This window comes from Lissotriton vulgaris, chromosome 7, assembly GCF_964263255.1.
Source record: "Lissotriton vulgaris chromosome 7, aLisVul1.2, whole genome shotgun sequence".
In the NCBI taxonomy this organism is placed as follows: Eukaryota; Metazoa; Chordata; class Amphibia; order Caudata; family Salamandridae; genus Lissotriton; species Lissotriton vulgaris.
Window position 1 is genome coordinate 842,340,075 of NC_141695.1, and position 20,431 is coordinate 842,360,505.

At 45.5% G+C, this 20,431-nt stretch overlaps 1 protein-coding gene across 1 annotated transcript in view; it reads right to left on the minus strand.

Annotated features, from left to right (window-relative positions):
• The window catches only part of CCDC57 (coiled-coil domain containing 57), an 817,765-nt gene that overhangs the window by 135,062 nt on the left and 662,272 nt on the right, over nucleotides 1–20,431 (minus strand). Inside the window, exon 16 of the mRNA XM_086931199.1 lies at nucleotides 34–262. Coding sequence (XP_086787325.1) covers nucleotides 34–262 — 229 coding nt within the window. The remainder of the gene's footprint in view (nucleotides 1–33; nucleotides 263–20,431) is intronic.

Below are 20,431 nucleotides of genomic sequence, written 5' to 3' on the forward strand. Positions count from 1 at the left end.
GAGTTTCACGTTGCTCTTTGACCATGTACTCACCCTCCCGTCCTGCAGACACCAGCTCAGCTCGCAGGCGGTTCCCCAGGTCAATCAGCTGCTCCTTCTCTTGGCTCAGCCGAGCTATCCTTCTCGCCGCTTGCCTTAGTTTGGTGTGTAGAGTGTGTACACTGTAGTCGAGGAGTGGTTGGGATCCATCCCCTGATCCCTGGGAGTTACATTTTTCACGAAGTCTCAAGATTTCCTCCTGAAGCTGCTTGATGACCGAACTCTGAAAACGGGAAATAAGGTCAACTGTCAAACAGACCAAATCCAAGCAATCATTGATTGATTTATCACACGCAAAGGCGAGGCACCAATAAAGAGTGCTCCGGCAGGAGGACACCAATAAGATTGGTCACATGCAATGTCACTCACAAATAAGCCGGTGATTGTCACCCCGAGTGGGACGTGTGTGCTCAGACGTGAGTCCTGTGCTCTCCATGCCACTGGAGTCAAGCTATCCTGGCTGATGAGGGCTGAAAGCCCGAAACCGGTCCTAGGATGCTTGTTTCCAGTCCAGGGAGGACCAGGCCTGGCAGTTCCGGCTGGACTGTTCCCATTGGGCACAGAGTCAAGACTGATTTGCATATGGCTGGGTCCAAACTGGAATGGCATGGTGAGCAAAAAAACGATGGATTTAGGCCCAGATCTCTGTACTGAGGTGAATGCATGACATTGTTCCGCCTTCTGTCCATCAATTGTTCTTTTTTGCAGATCTAGCGGCATGCATGCGTTGGGACGAAATTATTAAATAATTGGTTGACATTACTGAATTCAGAATAACATTTAACTTGAAACTGCATGAGAGAGCTGAGGTAAATATTTGTCATATTCTATTTCAACCCCCTTGTTGTGGGTAAAACCTATTTAAGCCACTAGATCAACACATGGATGTTCCAGCATATTCAGAAAATAAATGTGTGTGGAAGAATAAAAAAAGAATTACGGTACACAGTTTGTGCACATACATCAATTATATTAATCCTATTATGTGCTTTGCATGCGAGCTATATACTAATCAATCACATGACCCCTCCGTCCGTTAATATACTGCTATTCTTTCCTTAACACACTACTACAGTTAGACGAAGATTAAGCCTTCCAGTTGGAATTGAGATGTAATTCAATAAGGTTACAGTGTTTAAACATCTGAAAGGATGCGCTGATTTTATAGCCCTAGTACATGCAGACTACTGTAAAGGCAATATGCAAGCAACATGCCAACACAACTCATGGACACAAACATGGGTATTTTATTTTTAACAGGAAGGAGAAAGAAGTTATATGATCACCATTTATATTTATGCCTCAACAAGCCGTTTTCTTACTCTCATTTGTTTAAATCTGTTTATTACATTTTTAGTTTTTAAACCAATTGTCCAAGCAACAAGGTATACTGTTACTATATCAAAACCAATATACCACATCAGTAGAGTAGGATACAATGCAGTTGGGTATAGGCTTCAATACAAAGTAGTGTCCAAAGAAAAAAGAAACAAACATTGGCATAGCCAATAGGTCTCGCCTTTGGGACCTTCAATGTTCAGCCAGAACTTTTGGCTATGTTGTAGATCATTGTGGCTGCTGTGCATTATGTTGAAAAGTTATAATAAAAAGTGTTAAGCATGCTTGTTACCTTTATACAAATGAAGACAACATTATATACAACTGAAAAACCGATTAAAAAAGATTTTAACATAAAATGTCTTCTAGTTTGTTTGTACTTGCACTGCTGGCAACTTCTTCCTGCCGGTTCTGATGGTTGTTTGTTATAATTTGTTTTGTTATGGGGGAGCGGGACATAAATAACGGGGGAGAGGAGGGTGGAAAACAGTAATTTAATTTGAACACGAGCAGCGGACAGACACTAGGGGAGAATCAACAGATGCCAGATTCCAAGGGCAGACTGACGTGATGCTTAGGTGGTGCGCTGATGCAAAATGGTGGTGGTGAATGATGTTTGGTGCTCAGGTGGTGACACTATAAGGTGTAGATTGGAGGTACGTTGTGGATTGTGGAGTTGAAATGTGTTGTTTGGTGTGTAATAATGCAGTGTGCATTGGAAATGTGTGGAGTTGAATTGTGTGGCCTGGAACTGTGGTGTTGAGTGAAATTATGCTTAGTGAAATTGTGTCATTGTGTGGAGTGCATTTATTTTGATTGGTGGTATGTGGTATAGAATGCATTAATGTGGCGTGTATTTATAATGCATTGAGTACAGTGCAATTATGTGTCGTGCAATTATGTGGCACTGAGTGGTATTATGTGGAGTGTATTTATGTTGCATTGAGTAGAGTGTAATTATGTGGCGTGTAACTAGGTCGCACTGAATGGTATTTTGTGGAGTGTAGTTATGCTGCATTGAGTAGAGTGTAATTATGTGGCGTTTAATTATGTGCCACAGTGGTATTATATGGAGTGTATTTATGTTGCATTGAGTAGAGTGTAAATATGTGGCTTGTAATTATGTGGTACTGAGTGGTATGTGGGGTGTATTTGTTGCATTGAGTAGAGTGTAATTATGTGGCATGTAACTATGTCACACTGAGTGGTATTATGTGGAGTGCATTTATGTTGCATTGAGTACAGTGTAATAATGTGGTGTGTATTTATGTGGCACAGTGTTATTATGTGGAGTGTATTATGTTGCATTGAATAGAGTGTAATTATGTGAAGTGCAATTATGTGGTACTGAGTGGTATAATGTGGAGTGTATTTATGTTGCATTGAGTAGAGTGTAATTATGTGGTGTGTAATTATGTGGCACTGAGTGGTATTATGTGGAGTGTATTTATGTTGCATTGAATAGAGTATAATTGTCACATGTGATTATGTGGTACCGAGTGGTATTATGTAGAGTGTATTTATGTTGTGTTCAGTAGAGTTTAATTATGTGTTGTGTAATTATGTGGCACTGAGTGGTATTATTTGGAGTGTATGTTGCATTGAGTGCAGTGTAATTATGTAGCATATAATTTTGTGGCACTGTTTGGTGTTATGCAGAGTGTATTTATGTTGCATTGAGTAGAGTGTAAGTATGTGGCGTGTAAATATATGGAACTGAGTGGTATTATGTGGATTGTATTTATGTTGCATTGTGTACAGTGTCATTATGTGGTGTGCAATTATGTGGCAGTGAGTGGTATTATGGGGAGTGTATGTCTATGTTGTATTCAGTAGAGTGTAATTATGTGGTGTGTAATTATGTGGCACTGAGTGGTATTATTTGGAGTGTATGTTGCATTGATTGCAGTGAAATTATGTAGCATATAAAATGTGGCACTGAGTGGTATTGTGTGGAGTGTATTTTGCATTGAGTAGAGTGTAAGGATGTGGCCTGCAATTATATGGCACTGAATGGTATTATCCAGGAAAGGGAAGTAAAATACCGCACCAACAAGCTTTAACTAACCCTGGGAGCAAGAACAAATTAAAAAGACGTTCTCCACTAGCTCCTTATTACAACTGGCTGTGTGCGTCGCAGGTATACTCAAATATATTGGTGGATATGATAATGTTTACAGATCACCTCATAGGTGATTCACATCTGCAAAATACATTTTGAATGCACATGGTAATGCTTGCACTCAACTAGCAAAATACTAAGATTGATGTTGCCCTCTCTCACCATCATCTGACAGGAGTCTCCTACAACTGTGCTCTCTTCGGAATAGAATGGTTGGAACGCTAGGGCTCCAACACCAAGGTGATTGTGACTTCAGCCTTAATGATTCGCCTACGAGGACCGAGTCTGCATAGCACATGGCGGTCTGGAGGCATAGGAAATCTGCATACCAGAAGTTCTGCACCCTCCCAGTCCAATAGCCTGCGAGAAGGAAACCCAACCCTTCCTGCTCAGCCATGCCTAAGATTCTGATCCTTATATAACCTCTTACAGTTGGTAGGGAAAGCTTCCTGGAAAAAAATCACTGCTGGAGTAAAGGTGTGCTATCCTATGTGGTGTGGCCATTTTCTCAAATTCAACTACACTGTCACAAGAACCCTTCAAACTTCCTCATTCATGTCATATTTACAAAGATCTCAGCAATGATTTCTGGCAGGTAGTTCTGAACACCGCTGGAAAGTGATAGTGGCCTCACCTACAAAGGAAATGTAAAACAATAAGTACCCCCTCTCTTTTAAACGTAATTACTAAGTAGAAGCCTCCACCCCGTTCCTCCACGGTGCTCCAATAGTTTATAGCCTGGTTTGGAATGCAGATCACCCTTATGCAAATTGATATCAAAAACACAGACTCAGAGTGAAAGCCCAGAAAATAGAGCATGAGTAATATTCAATTTTGCCCCACACTATATGTATGTTTTGACTGTCTAGGGCGACTGTGGTGTGGAACCTCAGGTGAATCATTTAGATGACAGCAAGAACCACACAAGCTGGTTTCAGTTGTGCAAATGCATTTCGGTTAAAAGGATCACAATAGACACCAACACCTTACCAAAATCACTGGCAATGCTTCAAGCATTTCTCAAACAATTTTACAAACATCTCACAAATTCGGGTAGTGAGTATCAAAGCGAAGACTTCTTTGGATTCACTCGTTGCTGAAAGAATGCGTACATTTCAGCTACAGGAAAGGATAGAGTTGGGTGGTGGTGAAGGGGGTTTAAGAGTAAGAACAAGAATAAATGTTTCTAAAATTACGACTCTGGAGCATTAACAAGAGAGGACGAACCGAACAATCAATCTAGGGTGTCAAACGACTCACAGTGCAAAATAAATAATACAAAAACAGAATCGAAAAAGCCCATGATAATCAACGGACCCTGGACCATTATATCATGGCCTGGGACAAGCTAAACAAGTCAGGAAGTGGTGCACCCGTGGGCATGCTTGTGGCCGCTGCGGCGAAATTGAAAGCGCTACGTTTACCCATCTGTTTCCAATTAACACGAGACGTGGAGCGATAATTGGAAACATATGGCGCTCATGCTCGCTCCCGCGGACCCTAGGCTACAGAACAGAGAAGGTGGGACATGCACCCTCCTTGGGGCAATTGCATGCTGTCTTTCTTAGAAAGACAGCACGCAAAGCCCAATAGCAAGTGATAAATTCCAAGCGTGTGTTTGGAATTTAAAAGCCCTTACAAAATGCCTAGCAGCGCAGGCACGCTGGCTCAGGCAAGACCTAAAAATAGATATATGCATACAGCTGGCAAATAAATTGTAAATGATAACATTGGAAATATAGTTCAATCACAAACATTCCCGAGCTACAAGGGGTTAGAGGCTGCAGTTTAAGATTTAAGTAGTCTTTCCTGAAACAAACAATAATAACCATCGCATGCCAGGAATCTTCCCCCACATAGTCCCATACACTGCAATTGATTACGAGAACAGACGATCCTGTCAGTCACAGTAGCTTAGTTAAATCCCGGAGAATGATGTGCGATGGGAGGATGTCTTCGTGGGCCTCACTTCTCCAGAGAGGCTGCCATTCTCTTCCTCTCATTCCCCTTATTATTTTATACAAGCATGTATCCAATCCAAGATGGCATCCATGATTGGTAGAGACGAACAACTGTTACAGACTGCTGTATCATTATCATCATCATCATCGGAGCGCTAACTAGTAGGGCTAATATGCAATGTTAACAAAGAAAATTGTCCAGATCAAAAATGTTCCTGATTTTTCCTCAAATAAGTAGTGCATGTCTGATGATAGGATCTAAATTCATGGAATGGGCTAATATCGAGAGGAAAGGCTGGCTGCTGCTGTGATACATGTCTGGCGCTACTCGAATAAGTAGGCAATTCTAATATATGCAGGATGTGTGTGCTTGTAACCCTGCTCATGTACAGATGAGAAAGATAAAAGAGAACTAGTCAGGGTCTTGCGAAGAATGCAGCCCTCCGCGGCTGACAGAGAATCGCTTTAGAAGTCAGAAACCAGGCTGTCCATCGCCACAGGTCGAGCACAGCTGACAGCCGCTCCCTCTTGAGATGACAGATCACAGCTCACTGCCATTCCTCGAGATGATAGTGGGTAACCTACAGCCATCTTCTGCGAGATTATGGAGCATAACCCACAGCCATCGCCTCTGAGATAAAGGAGCATTGCCCAAACATATCTCTTCTGAGATGACGGAAGGCAGGTGACAGCAATCACTTCTGAAGTGAAGCAAATCACACATTCACCCCTTCTGAAATGAAGAAACACAGGCCATCTCTCCTGAGAAGGTGGTTAGCAGGTTGTTATCACTCCGGAGATGATGGAGTATATACTGCCCACATCTATCCATCCTAAGATCCCTTGGGATACTATAAACCACAGCCCACAGCGATTCCTCCAGGGTCAGGGATAGCCACCCACACTCCTCCCTCGAGAGCTGAGCCAAAGCCATCCTTCCTGAAATGAGGAATTACGGCCATAGAACAGTTTCTCACTGAAAAGAGTTTATACATTCATGGGCAGTGGAAGGGCAGACCACAGTCAGTTCTTGCTGTGTCTTCCCTGTTAAGGTGATAGTTGCAATCCACAGCCAATCATTCTTGAGCGAAGGCCTGCCGTCTACAACAGAATTGAGGAGGCGCAGCCCGCAGCCAGTATACAAGAGACAGAATGACGTAGAGCAGGGTGGGGAGCGGAGGAAGGCCCTACCCAGCAGAGGGGCAACTGCAGAGAGTGCATATAATTTGCATTTGAACTTTTAACAAATCTAGTTTGTGCTGTGTTTTATATACTCACTCAGTTTTTTGATGTGTAGTTAGTTGATAATTATAATGTTAAAAATGTCTAGCAACTTTACGTCTCCCAACTGCGTAAACATATCTCTTTAAATTCTGCTCACATCTCTACAGATAGGTGTATTCTGGTCTATACGATTTATTTCCAATGCATCAAGCTTTCTAGTAGACTTTTACTTGGGAGACTTGCTTCAGGTTGTGTCTAAGGCAAAAAAAGACCTTTTCAAACCTTGTGATTCCTGTGGGGAAAAATACTGTACTCTGATGATTCCTACAAGGAATACCGTTAGCTCACAAAACTAGAAATTGCACGATTTGCAGGACATTTTCCACAACAACCCTAAAAGAAAGAAAGATTACTAATGTAGCTTCAGATAACCATGGCTAAGGACATAATTCCCTCAGATGAACACCTTTTCCAAACCACCCACGACCTAAACAAGCATTGGCATAGCCATTAGGTCTCACCTTTAGGACCTTATTAGTGTTTAGCCATGCAACAGTTAATTTTGTTGCACTAAGGATATTGTGCTGCATAACTAAATACTTATAAGGTTCCAAAACCGAGACCTATTGTCAAGGCCAATGCTTGTTTTTTTTTAAGGCATGGGAGATTAAGTGAATTGCCCAGAACCCTTGGTTGTTTTGCCTATCGAAGACTCAAACCTCGTTCCTCCAGTTCCAAAGTCGACAGCTCTGCCAATAGTGCCACATCACCTGCTGTGATCAGTGCTTCACAGGTGCACTGTGTCTGCACTAACAGGCAAGGAGTTCAAAGTCAGGTTATAGCACTCAAGTCTGGTACACCCTGGACCACCTTACGTCTGCCTGTGGTCTACATGAAAAGCCTCATCTGTGACTGTGTGCACTAGCAACTCACATCTTCTCTGTTGCACACTAAAAAATTTCAGGTGTTAGAACTCACCAAACTACAATTTACAAAAAAAACAGGTTATTAATTACATAGGCGAAATCAAATTCATTTACCAGTGCTTGTTGTAGGTGTTGCTTAGGCAATCTATACCCATCACACATTACAATCTTTATCTCAGATGCACTGTATACTGAAATAAATACTTTACTTTGCTTTTTCACTGCAAGTTTACTCATGACTCAAAATGGAAACCAAATCAATTGACTTTGAAAACACTCGTTGTCTTCTAACTTTTTGAAAACAAGCCACTAGTCAAATCTGGATTAACCACTAGATCGCAGGAGTGTGTAAAGCAAATGAATCTATTCACCATTAACGCGATAAAACGAACAGTTTTGTCGCCTTTCTCTAAATAGCACAAACATAATACTGTCCTCGTGCAGCCTGCAAATGTCATCAATGTGAATCCTAGAACTGCTTAATTTTATAGCAAATATTAAGAAAATATCCAAAAACAAACCCATGAGTGATGAGACCCCCTATAGTACTGAATTCTTCGGATGCTCAAACTAACGTCACAGTTTGCATATTTGGTTGTGCTCGGACAGGTAGGGAAACAACGTAAAGAAAATAAAGGCACACCTTAAGCACTATGCCCCATTTTATAAAAAATATACAGCACCAATCGCTAATTTAACCCAATCTAAGTTTGAAGCATATCCCTTAATACAGATGGCAACATTTTCAAGAAAGACAGAATTAAAATCAGGGGCGTGCGAAATTCCTCTATGCCAGATTATTCTCGCTTTACACTTGTTTCTCAAAATTCCCGAAGCCATGCTATTACGCCAGTTTTAGCGCTGGGACAACAAGAAAAACAAGCATTTCAAACCAGTTTATGGATGCTACTGAAAAATCGACGAAGAACCTGTGATTGAATACCCAGGGATTTAAGCCTGTGGCCTCCCATGTAGACCAGTGTAAGCAGCGAGAGAGGCAAATGTAAACAAGCGCGGTCACGCTAACTAGAAACAGATGGCCCCTGCGTGCCGCTGCTCGCTCCCGCAGGGTGGATGCCAGCACAAGCACGAGTGCTTGAAAAGAGCTGACCGATTTCTAAAGGTCATCTCCTAGAGCAGCGCATGTGCACTGCGCTAGGCTAGTCCTAAAAAGGGCTCACTCTATATAAAACCATCTCTGAAATGGTTGTTGGATAAATTAGCCACCTCATAAACAGTCAATGAAAGTGGAGAAGAAAACGGACAGATTTAACAATCCATCTCCTGAAGTATCTCATGGTGCAAAAAAGGCACATCATCCATCAACATCTTTATTTCCTAAAGGCCAGCCTCACTGTCTTTCTTTTTGCCTGCATTGACAGAAATTGCCTCTTTTACCATCAGCGTTCCTTTCAACATTGATAAAATTAGTATCGCAAAGGAAAACTGCGTTGATGATACCTCTACCAACAAAGACTCCAGCAACACTAGCAAATATACAAGTGTACTTTCAGGTATCCAAGGACGCATCAAAGACAACACCGGCCTATAAACCACAGCTGATAACTGCACCGTTCACAACCAAGTCACTGTCAACGACAAAATGTGTGTTGAGAAGGAAACCAGCTGAGGCACCAGTGACCATAATTTCAGAGGCACGTACCCACCAACGTTCCACCATAGACTATGGCAAGTTTAATATTTAGGAAGGGCAATGAGAATGAGGGTTCCTTTGGCCATGCCTACAGTCTTACACAGCTGATGATAAAATAGCGGGAATATGTTGAGGAAAAAAGACTTCCCCTTTTCAGCAGAGAGGGAAGACAAATATGACAAATAAAGATGAGATTTTGAAAGAACATTTTTGTACTAAGTTGATAATACAGCGAGCATCAAATTGACAGCTCTGTAATTCATGTATTTTGGTAATTTGAAGGGAGTGCATTTCTCTGTGATTAAGGCATTAGGGTAAGCCAATGGATATAAGAAATGCACCCATGCTCAAAATGTCAGTTGAAATATAGTTAGGAATCAGTGGAGGAGTCTACGTTCCACAGTTGCCAATAATTTTAAATGCAATTGGATTTGTACCTTTTGGACAATCCTTGTAGTCAGCCAATGTTGTATGGTTCAACAGGGTCCATGTACCTGTCTCCAATTTAGCTACACGTTTAAACTTGACATCTTTTCCTAATGGTGAATTTCTACATGCCTTGCACTTACACAATATTGCTTGCACACAGCACATTTCTTAGTAAGCATTTTATCATGTTGCCTGGGCACTCTGTCCGAGGCTAGGAGCATTGAAGGCAAAGCCCTTGCATTTGGTTGTCTGGTTGAAGACCTCTCTGAGTCTCAAGACAAACAATCACATTAGCGCTGCACCTTTGACCCAGTCCGATCAGAACAGTGCTTTTTTTATATAAACCACCTCTTAGTCAAATTCTGCAGCAGAGCACTTGGGGATCGTATTATTCTGGAAAGCAGTGCACTGTGACTAAGATGCAGCCTTGCTGACTCTAACCTTCACCCTGCAAAGGATGATAGCCTGCTCTACACCAGATCGGCTTCCCGATATATCATACGCAGTTATGGTGGGGGTTGGATTGTCCCAAGAGAGCTAGCAGAGAATACTCCTACTATGCTCTCACTAGTGTAGGTAGTATTAGATAGGAGTATAAATATAATTATATAATCATATAATCTCTGAACAATGTTATGATGGTCAAATTGTTTATCTTTTTCACCATTCTTGTAATGCTGGTGACAATGCATTGTTTCATTCGACTAATACTTGCAGCTCATGCTTTTTTAAACAAGAATACAATTGTTTCAATAAATGTTTGAAAAGCCAATTTTTATCATTCTTGTATCTCCTTTGGGTATGCTTGAGTTACAAAGAAAGGGCAGATCTGTTTCCATAATTTCCCTGGGAAAGAAGAGTGGTCATGTTCTAGGGTTGCAGATACCATCTGGTACCCTGTTAAGGTTAGGGATCCAGATGGGACTCTGTGAGCTAGCTGAGAATTGGTCCAACATACTCTGAAGATATGTGTGGACTCAGTCCCCATATTCTGGCGGTTATGTTGTCCGGATACATAACACCACTTAATTCATAGGAGCCGTATGATACCAAGATGGTGATTTTAAACTACTACTAACAAGGGATGAAACAGATGTCCGAGTTGAACAGATTTGTCACAGACATCTTTAAGCTAAATATGGAGTCAGCTGATTTCTCAGTGGTCTTGGATACTTTTAAGGCTGCAGTGTGGAGTTTCGCTACTTCCTATTTGATTGCCTAGTATCAGAGGAAGAGAACATCATTTTGTCATTAATAGTAGTGCTAGTAAAGTGTGAAAAATCATGTCCTAAAAGACAACAGGCAGAGGATAAACAAAGATGAAAGTGACTAAAAACACAATTTGCAATTACTATGGATGGCGGAGCAGAAATGGTATGAGGCAGGATAATTTAGTGGAAGAATGCTAGCATGGACAGTTAAAGATAGATAGAACCAAAATAGGGTTACGTGTATGCAAGACCTAGAAACAGATTTAACAATGGAAGATCCGGAATAAATTAGTAAGACTTTATTCGCTCTTTGTCGATCCTTATATTAAGTCACCAGAGCATTGACCAGCCTTGCATTTTGTAATACGTGGCTACAGCTGAGTTAGTTCATCATTCAACAGCCGCAGAAGTTTCATTAATAGAATCTTTTACGTATGAAGATGGTGGCAAAGTTCCATAAAGAAAAGGCTTGCATGTAGGCAGGTATCCTCTTAGGATTTTACAAATTTGTTCAGCACTACAATTAATATTCCACTTTCAAAACCTTTTAACTATATCATTTTAGGAAGAAAGTTAAGAATTCTTTCTAAACAAGCACAGTATTGAGCTTCAAAAAACGTCCAGAAGTACCAGGGTCATATACACCAATTACCCCAACTTAATTCAGACTACAATCTATTTGTCGAAGACATTTCAATAATAATCACTAGAGTTGCAGGGACTGTGATATACTGTCAGACCCCATTCAGGGGGTCATAGGTCAGACATGGGCTTCTGGGCCACATGGTGGTTGGGATCGTTTACCACTGGTGTCTTGGGGCCCGTTCTATTTTGGCTCTGCAAAGTGAGCCTCTGCACCTGGCTGTCATCAGGCTTCCTGAACTAGAAAACAGGAGAGAAAAAAAATGCAGGCCCAGACTAGAAGCGTTCATACACTTAACAACACAATCTGCTACTGTTAGCTCCTAAAGAACATTAGCTTTGAGGGTAACACATAGCAAAACAATCTCTGATTCGGCTGCTTCTTGCTGTTTTTTATTCAAGAAGGGGTGGAGGGGCGGGTTCTTTATGAATTCAACAAATGAATATAAGGGAGAATAGGACTACAAGTAAATAGGTTTCCACTCTACTAAGTAGGATCTTTCTTGATAGTTATAAATATAATATTATGACACGTTATTCCCTATCACTGCATTAAGAATACAGGAGACAACAGGCAATCAAGAAACTTAGCAACCTGCTAATGAGATCTTACGCAAACCCTTTTGTGAAGAGGGTGAGGGGGGAGTTTGCATAGTATGGCCAACAACAGCATGTGCCCTAGCATCTGTAAAAAAAGAAAAACACTTACTAAAAGTATGGGCTGGATTGTACTCAACAGCTTTACACATCTCTGAACTGACAATGAGATGTTGATAACAGATCCTAATTAACAAATAATTGAGAAGATTTTTTTTTATTTCGCTGGTTTTGTCTAAATAGAACTTCGGCACTTAACAGATCTTCAAAATATGAAGGGAACATTCCACTGGAATACCAGAGTTTTTGAAGAACAACTACTTACCTTTAGTAATGCTTTAGCTGGTGGAAACTATGCTTAGCTGCAGATTCCTTACCTTTGAATAACCAGGCGTCAGACTGGACCCGGAAGACTTTTTGTGAGCAGTAATCTTGCCTGCTGGTAGATGGCGTGTTCGGCTCAGCGTGCATTGGTAGCATCGTCCGTGCTAGAAGCGTATGCTGACGTCAGTTTCTTTTCACAACTTTCCATGCCAAAAGTGTGGAGCCATGAAGAACAAGGACCACTGGTGTGGAAAACTAGGGGCCTGAAAGGGACCAGCCCTATCCCTAGAAATTAATTAGCAGAGCAGGAAGGATGGGTGGGTTAGGCAAGGAATTTGGAGCTTGTTATAGTCCTTACCTGATAAGGCATTGCCAAAGGTAAGTAACTTGTCCATCTGATAAAAACTTCATGTTGCAGATTCCATACCTTTAAATAGATACCAAAGTAATACCATAGTTGGTGGTGGTCTGCGGACTGATTTTAAATAAGGAAGTCCTGCAGGACCAAAAGGGCAAATTCCCATCCCTACGGACCTGTAATGTTACAGTAAACAGTAATGTTTGATGCACATGTGCAAGGAAGCCCACGTTGCTGCCTGGAAGATGTCCAGGACTGGAACTCCACGAGCTAAAGCAGTGGTCGCAGCTTTAGATGTGATGGAATGAAATTGCAAACCTTCTGGAGGCAGCTTCTTGACGAATGCATAGCAGTTTTTTAATGTAGAGCACGATCCATGTGGAGATGGTCCGCTTCGGCAAAGCACTGTCTTTCTTTGCACCAACATACCCCACGAAGAGTTGGCCGTCCACTCTGAACTCTCGTGTGTGGCCAAGGTAGATGGTGGAGTCACTCTGCTTCTTTAGAGGGATGTGCAGTAGCGTAAAAAGGTAGGCAGAGTGATGGATTAGCCTATGTGAAGTAGGGCACGATTTTTATTAGAATGGAAGCCCTTGTGCTACGCAGCAATTTGTCAGGATAAACTGATAAGTAAGGTGCCGCAGATGACAAGACCTGCAGCTCACTTACTCTACAGGCAGATGTAAAAGCCACAAGGAAGGCTATTTTAATCGAGTGCACAGAAAAATGGCGCAATAGAAAGCTGGAATGCCATATCAGAGACCCTGGCGGTGCTTCTTCGTGGGAATCAGAATAGTGTGTTGCACTGGTGTCCTCCCCCTAAATACGGATATAATATAGAAATTAAAAAAAGTGCCAAAGCACTAAATAAGGAACGTAAACGGTTCCACAAAAACAGGACTGAACAAAATAAGAAGGAATTACAAGAAGCCACAAAAAGTCACGCAAAAAAGGTGTGGGCCGCAAGGCGAGCCCATTGCGATTCACAGTTGCTAATTATATTTGAGCTGCTGAGGCCAGGAAAATCACAGGAGTTTTTGAACTACATATGCAACATGGGACGAAGCCCAAATCATAGAGAAAATTCCCTCGAAGCCTCCATCTGGGTCGCCCATGTTAAGGCATTATATACCAATGATGGTTCAGGACACATGCAAAATCTATTCCGGAAGACTACCTTGATTCTACCATCGAGACGATGGTCCCACCGGAAAAATCGTTGGTTTCTAAAATCTTAAAAAATATTAGACAAAATGCCGCTCCGGGTCCCAATGGGCTTCCTGGGCATTTATTCAAGGCAAGTATCGACTTTTGGGCCAAAAACCTGACCCATCTGTAGTCCGAATGTTGGCTCCGGGGGGAAGTTCCAGATTCGTGGAGAGGCTCGCTTTTACAGCCTATCCACAAAAAAAGGCCCAAAATCGGAACCTGCCAATTACCGCATGATTGCCTTGTTGGATATTGAGGGTAAAGCTTACGCTAGCGCCATCTTGAGGGACCTCGCAGACTGGTCAAGTGCAGCTGGCATCCTTCCATTCTGCCAAACTGGATTTAGACCTGGGTCAGCCACAGTAGATAACATCATCGCTCTCTCATATCTGGCGCATCGCGCACGGACAGGCAAAAGCCTTCCACTCTTCGCCTGCTTTATTGACTACTCGGCGGCATTTGATGGGGTCGACTGCGCAATCCTGTGGCATAAGCTGGTCCAATGGAACATCAATCCGGGGCTGCTAAGAGCGATACAATCCCTGTATCAAAAAACTTGGGCGCGTATCAAACTCTCAAGGGACCATGCTTCTGCTAAGATCTACACAGACAGAGGCCTAAAGCAAGGGTGCGTGCTAGCCCCATTACTATTCAACTTATACACGGCGGACATGGAGAGGGCCTTGACTAGTGCAGCCCTGGCCACCCCAAAGATCGGCGGACACAAAATATACTTCATGCAATATGCTGAGGACCTGGTCCTTTTGGATCATACGAGAATGGGGCTGCAAAAGGCGTTGACGGCACTTGCCGCATACAACGACAAAAATAAGCTTGTAGCCAATCGATCTAAATCAAAGGTAATTATATTTGGGCATCATTCAAGGAAAAAATCTTTGAAATGGAGGCTAGGGGATCTTTTGCTGGAAAGCACACAGCGCTACATTTACCTGGGCATTTGTTTTCAGGAGTCGGGGCTCCCAAGTGCCCATCTTAAGTCTATCAAGACCAAAGGTAAATCTATCACCTATGCCATCTGTAGGCTGCAAGCCTCCCTTCACAGCCCGTCTACTACGGCCATTAACAGAGTGCTTAAAGCCAAGCTCATGCCGGCACTCAACTACGCCCTTCAGGCATTCCCAGGTAAAGTGAGCCATGAACTGGAAACATCTCATTGCAGGGCATACAAGAAACTTTTCCCTCTCCCAAGATGCACCAGAAACACCCTCGTTCGCTTGGAGTTCTCCCTCAACCAGCAAAATCTGGAAGAGCTGGCAAATACTATTTTTTAACGACGGCGGCACAAGAGAACACTCTGAAGGCAGTCCTGAAATGTATTTTCAGAGAGCCAGGGAATCCTTGGTCGGTCTCCCTTGAAGTGGCTAAGGCCCATCTTAACCTTGCCATGGACTCCTGGAATCCTGAATATGTTACATACCCCACAATCAAAAACGCGATTAAAAAACAAGTGCGCGTGCGGTCACGGGAACTGGATCTGGAGTCCCTGTGGCGAAGAAAAGACCTGCATGAGACCCTGTGTTTCCCGCACATCCTGAACTCCCCCAAACAGCATCTCACGCAGGCAGTGGGAAGTGCAGCCCTTCACAAGATCCTGGCCTACAGACTACACCCATTGCCCCTTAAAGAACTTTATCCATGTGGTAAGGCGAGCCCAGGTGCACAGGTATGCAGGCTCTGCAGCTATAAACGGGAGTCATTGGCACATCTTCTTTTCTGTTGCCCCGCCTTGCGGTTGCCCCGCAGTCTTTATCTTAGGCCATTACTCAGACATTCTGGGTCAAGCTCTGCAAAGGATGGGATTTTTCATCTTTACACCCTGTCCGGAGTAATGCATATGGCTGCCTTTGGGAAGTTTATCTTTAAAGCACGGGCAATGCTGATAACTGCTACTGGCCAGACCACAAAGCCCTCAGCCGGCCCATGAACCTTTTTTCCGGCTTCTTTGCATTTTTGGATTAACTATACAACTTGACTTTTGAAATGTCCTTGATTTTAACTTTTTTGTAACGTGATGACTTTTGTATTGCTGGTTTTATGTAATCGTTTTTAGTAACCAACAATAAACATTCATTCAGGCTATTTTAATTGTCAGTAGCCAATAACAGACAATTGTGGAGATGTTTGACACATCAAGAAAGTTAGCACTACATTAAGGTCCCACAGAGGCATGTTAAATAGTGAAGGAGGGAAGAGATGAACAAGACCTTTTAAAAACCTATGTACAATAGGGGATTTGAACGGAGAGGGTTTGTCAGACAGCTACAAAAAGGCAGAAAGATAAGACAGATATGCACTGCACACTCCCATCAGATCAACATCATATGGTTCAGTAAAGTGATTGTGGGTCGTCACCCCAAGCCGACCATGGGGGTATGCTGGATGTCTCAATGATCAAGAGACCCAATGCACAAGTTACTACTTGTGTAACGATATATCTGTAAGAGACATTAGTTAGTGATAGATTCCTTACCTTAGAATATCCCCAGGCGTCAGACTGGATCCGGAAAGTTTTGCGTAGCAGTACCCTTGCGCGTCGGTAGGCGTCGTCTGCGGCTCCGCGTCCGTCGTCGGCGTCGTGGGCGCCGTGATGACGTCGTCGGAGTACTTAGACGCCGCCTCCGCGTCCTGACGTCAGTTCTTAGCCACAGCTTTTCCGCGCCAGAAGCGCAGAGCCATGACAAAAACCGACACTGGTGCCAAGAAACTAGGGCCCTGAAAGGGGATGACCTTAACCCTAGACATCGGTTCGCAGAACGGGGAGGATGGGTGGGTCGGTAAGGAATCTATCACTAACTAATGTCTCTTACAGATATATCGTTACACAAGTAGTAACTTGTGCATCTGAAAGAGACACGTTAGTGATAGATTCCTTACCTTAGAATAGATACCCCAGCAATACCATCCCCGTGGTGGTGGGTCTGCGAACCAATATTCACACCAGAAAGTCCTGGAGAACGGAGCGGCCAAAGTAGCCGTCCCTCCGGACTTGACTGTCCAGGCACTAGTGCCTAGCAAACGTGTGCAACGAGGCCCACGTAGCTGCCTGGCAAATGTCCTGCAAGGGCACACCTCGGCCCAAGGCAGTTGTAGTGGCCGTGGCTCGAGTGGAATGAGCCCGCAGCCCAACAGGTGGTTCCTTCTTAGCCAAGGAGTAACACGCCTGAATGCACAAGATAATCCATCGAGAGATGGTCCTCTTGTGCACCGCTTTCCCTTTCTTAGCGCCCGCGTACCCAACAAAGAGTTGATCATCCACCCGGAACTGGCGTGTGCGATCCAGATAAAATGAGAGCGCACGTTTTGGGTCCAGACGGTGGAGCCTCTCCTCCTCTCTCGAGGGGTGCGGAGGCGGAAAGAAGGTGGGCAATGTGATGGACTGCCCAATGTGGAAGGCCGTGACCACCTTTGGCAAGAAGGAGGGCCTAGTCCTCAAAACAACCTTGTCCGGATGGACTGACAGGAAAGGAGGCTTACAAGAGAGGGCCTGGAGCTCAATCACTCTCCTGGCAGAGGTGATGGCCACCAGGAAGGCAGTCTTCAAAGAAAGAAGGCGAAGTGGACAGTTATGAAGTGGCTCAAAGGAAGCGCACATCAGAAAGGTTAGAACCAGGTTCAAGTCCCACTGAGGCATCACGAAAGGAACAGGAGGAAAGGTATGAGTGATGCCTTTCAGGAATCTGTTAACAATAGGGGACTTGAACAAAGAAGGTTGGTCAGGCAGCCTCAGAAAGGCTGAAAGAGCTGAAAGATAGCCCTTGAGAGTGCCCAGAGCAGAGCCCTGCTGGGCAAGAGAAAGGAGGAAGAGAAGAACCTCAGAGAGGGGGGCATTGAGGGGATCCACAGCCTTTGCTGTGCACCATGCCACAAATCTGTTCCACCTGCAGGCATATACCGTTTTTGTGGAGGGACGCCTGGCTGCCAGAATGATGTTGCAAACTTCAGGAGGCAAGTCAAATGGCCTCAACTGTCGCCGCTCAATCTCCAAGCATGGAGGTGGAGACTGGACAGGTTCGGGTGGAGGACCGTCCCCTGCTGCTGCGACAGAAGGTCCTCCTGAAGAGGCAGACGAATCGGGGGATCGACTGACATGCTGAGTAGCTCGGGATACCAGTACCTTCGAGCCCAGTCTGGAGCCACAAGGATGACTTGTGCCCGGTCACGCTTGATCTTCTTCAGCACTCTGGGCAGAAGAGGTATAGGCGGAAAGGCGTACAACAGACCGCAGCTCCACTCGCGACGAAAAGCGTCTCCGAGCGAGTGCCGCCTTGGAAATTCCAACGCGCAGAACCGATGACATTGCGCGTTCTCTTCGGTGGCGAATAGATCTAACCAAGGCTCTCCCCAACGCAGAAAGAGGCCTTGCGCCATGTCCGAGTTCAGACGCCATTCGTGATCCATCGAGCACCGACGGCTGAGTTCGTCCGCCCTGGCGTTCAGAGAACCGGCCAGGTGTTGAACCACCAGAGTCACGTCCTGATGTTCCAGCCATTGCCAGAGACGCAGAGCCTCCTGGCAAAGGGTCCACGACCCCACCCCGCCCTGTTTGTTGCAGTACCACATGGCAGTGGTGTTGTCGGTGAACACCTGCACTGCACTCCCTCAGACAGACGGGAGGAATGCTTTCAGTGCCAGACGAATCGCCCGTAGCTCCAACAGGTTGATATGGAGCCGGGACTCCGCTGGAGACCAGAGTCCTCTGATCTCCGCCTCTCCCAAGTGGCCTCCCCAGCCCTGGAGGGACGCGTCCGTCACAACTACGTGCTCCGGTTGGGGAAGGGAGAGGGATCTGCCGTTGACCCAATCGCGGTCCGTGAGCCACCACTGCAGCTGTCTCGCAGTGCCCTCCGAGATCAGGACATGGTCGGACAGGTTGCCCCGGTGCTGGGCCCACTGAAACTTCAGGTCCCACTGCAGAGCCCGCATCCGCCACCGTGCGTGATGCAACAGAAGGATGCAGGAGGCCATCAGCCCCAGAAGCCGCAGCGTCAACCTGACCGAAACCCGGGATAACGGCCGAAAGACCAGAATCAGAGCCTGTATATCCCGGACCCGCTGCTCGGGCGGGTAAACCCGAAACTGCGCCGAGTCGAGAACCGCTCCGATGAAGAGGAGCTTCTGAGAGTGGCACAGGTGTGACTTCGGCACATTGATGGAAAACCCCAGCCGGTGCAGGAGATCCGCCGTAGTCTGGAGGTGGCTGACGACTGCCTGGGGCGAGCCCGCCTTCAACAACCAGTCGTCTAGGTAGGGGAAGACTGAGACCCCTAACCTGCGCAGATGAGCTGCGACCACCGCCATCACTTTCGTGAACACCCGTGGGGCGCTGGTAAGGCCGAAGGGGAGCACGGTAAACTGAAAGTGCTCGAGGCCTACCGTGAACCGCAGGTAACGCCGGTGGGCCGACAGGACGGGGATGTGGAAATATGCGTCCTGCAAGTCCAACGCTACCATCCAGTCTCCCGGGTCTAGGGCAGCCAAGACCTGAGCCAGTGTCAGCATTTTGAACTTCTCCTTCCGGAGGAAGCCGTTGACGTTCCTCAGATCCAAGATAGGGCGTAGGCCCCCTTTGCCCTTCTTGGGTACCAGGAAGTAGTGGGAGTAGCAACCACGTCCTACTTCTGGCCCAGGAACGCGCTCGATGGCCCCCTTGGCCAAGAGGGCCGAAACTTCCTCCTGCAGGAGCCGCAAGTGATCCCCCGATACGCGGTGGTGTTGCGGTGGCATGGCTTGAGGGGTCGTCTCGAAGGGGAGGGAGTAGCCCCTTCGGACGATCTGCAGCACCCACCTGTCCGAAGTGACAGTGCGCCAGTGAGAGTGGTGATGGCGAACCCTGCCTCCCACTGGCGTCACATGGGCCGAAAAGCACGGACTAGGAGGGTTTGGAGGCGGATGCTGCGGGGGCAGGTGTGGACTGGCTCCGCTTATTTCCCCGACCGCCTCCACGGCGGTTTCCACGGCTGCCGCCGCGCTGGACGACAGTTTGCGGCGAGTGGCTGGCGGCACGTGTGGGGACGCCCCTTCCTTGGCCACGAAAGGAGTGAAAGGCACCCATTTGCTGGCGCGGGGCCGAGAGGCCCAAGGACTTGGCCGTAGCCCTGGAGTCCTTAAAGCGCTCAAGCGCGTGGTCTGCCTTGTCGCCAAAGAGGCGACGGCCATCGAACGGCATGTCCATGAGTGTATTCTGGACATCAGCCGAGAAGTTGGCGGATCTCAGCCAGGCGTGGCGTCGTATCGCCACCGTCGTAGCCATCGCTCTGCCCAGCGAGTCAGTAGTATCCAGTCCGCACCTGATTGAATACTTCGCTGCGTCCCGGCCCTCCACTAGGGCTTGGCCGAGTTTGGCCCGTACCTCCAACGGACACTCTGGCAGCAATTC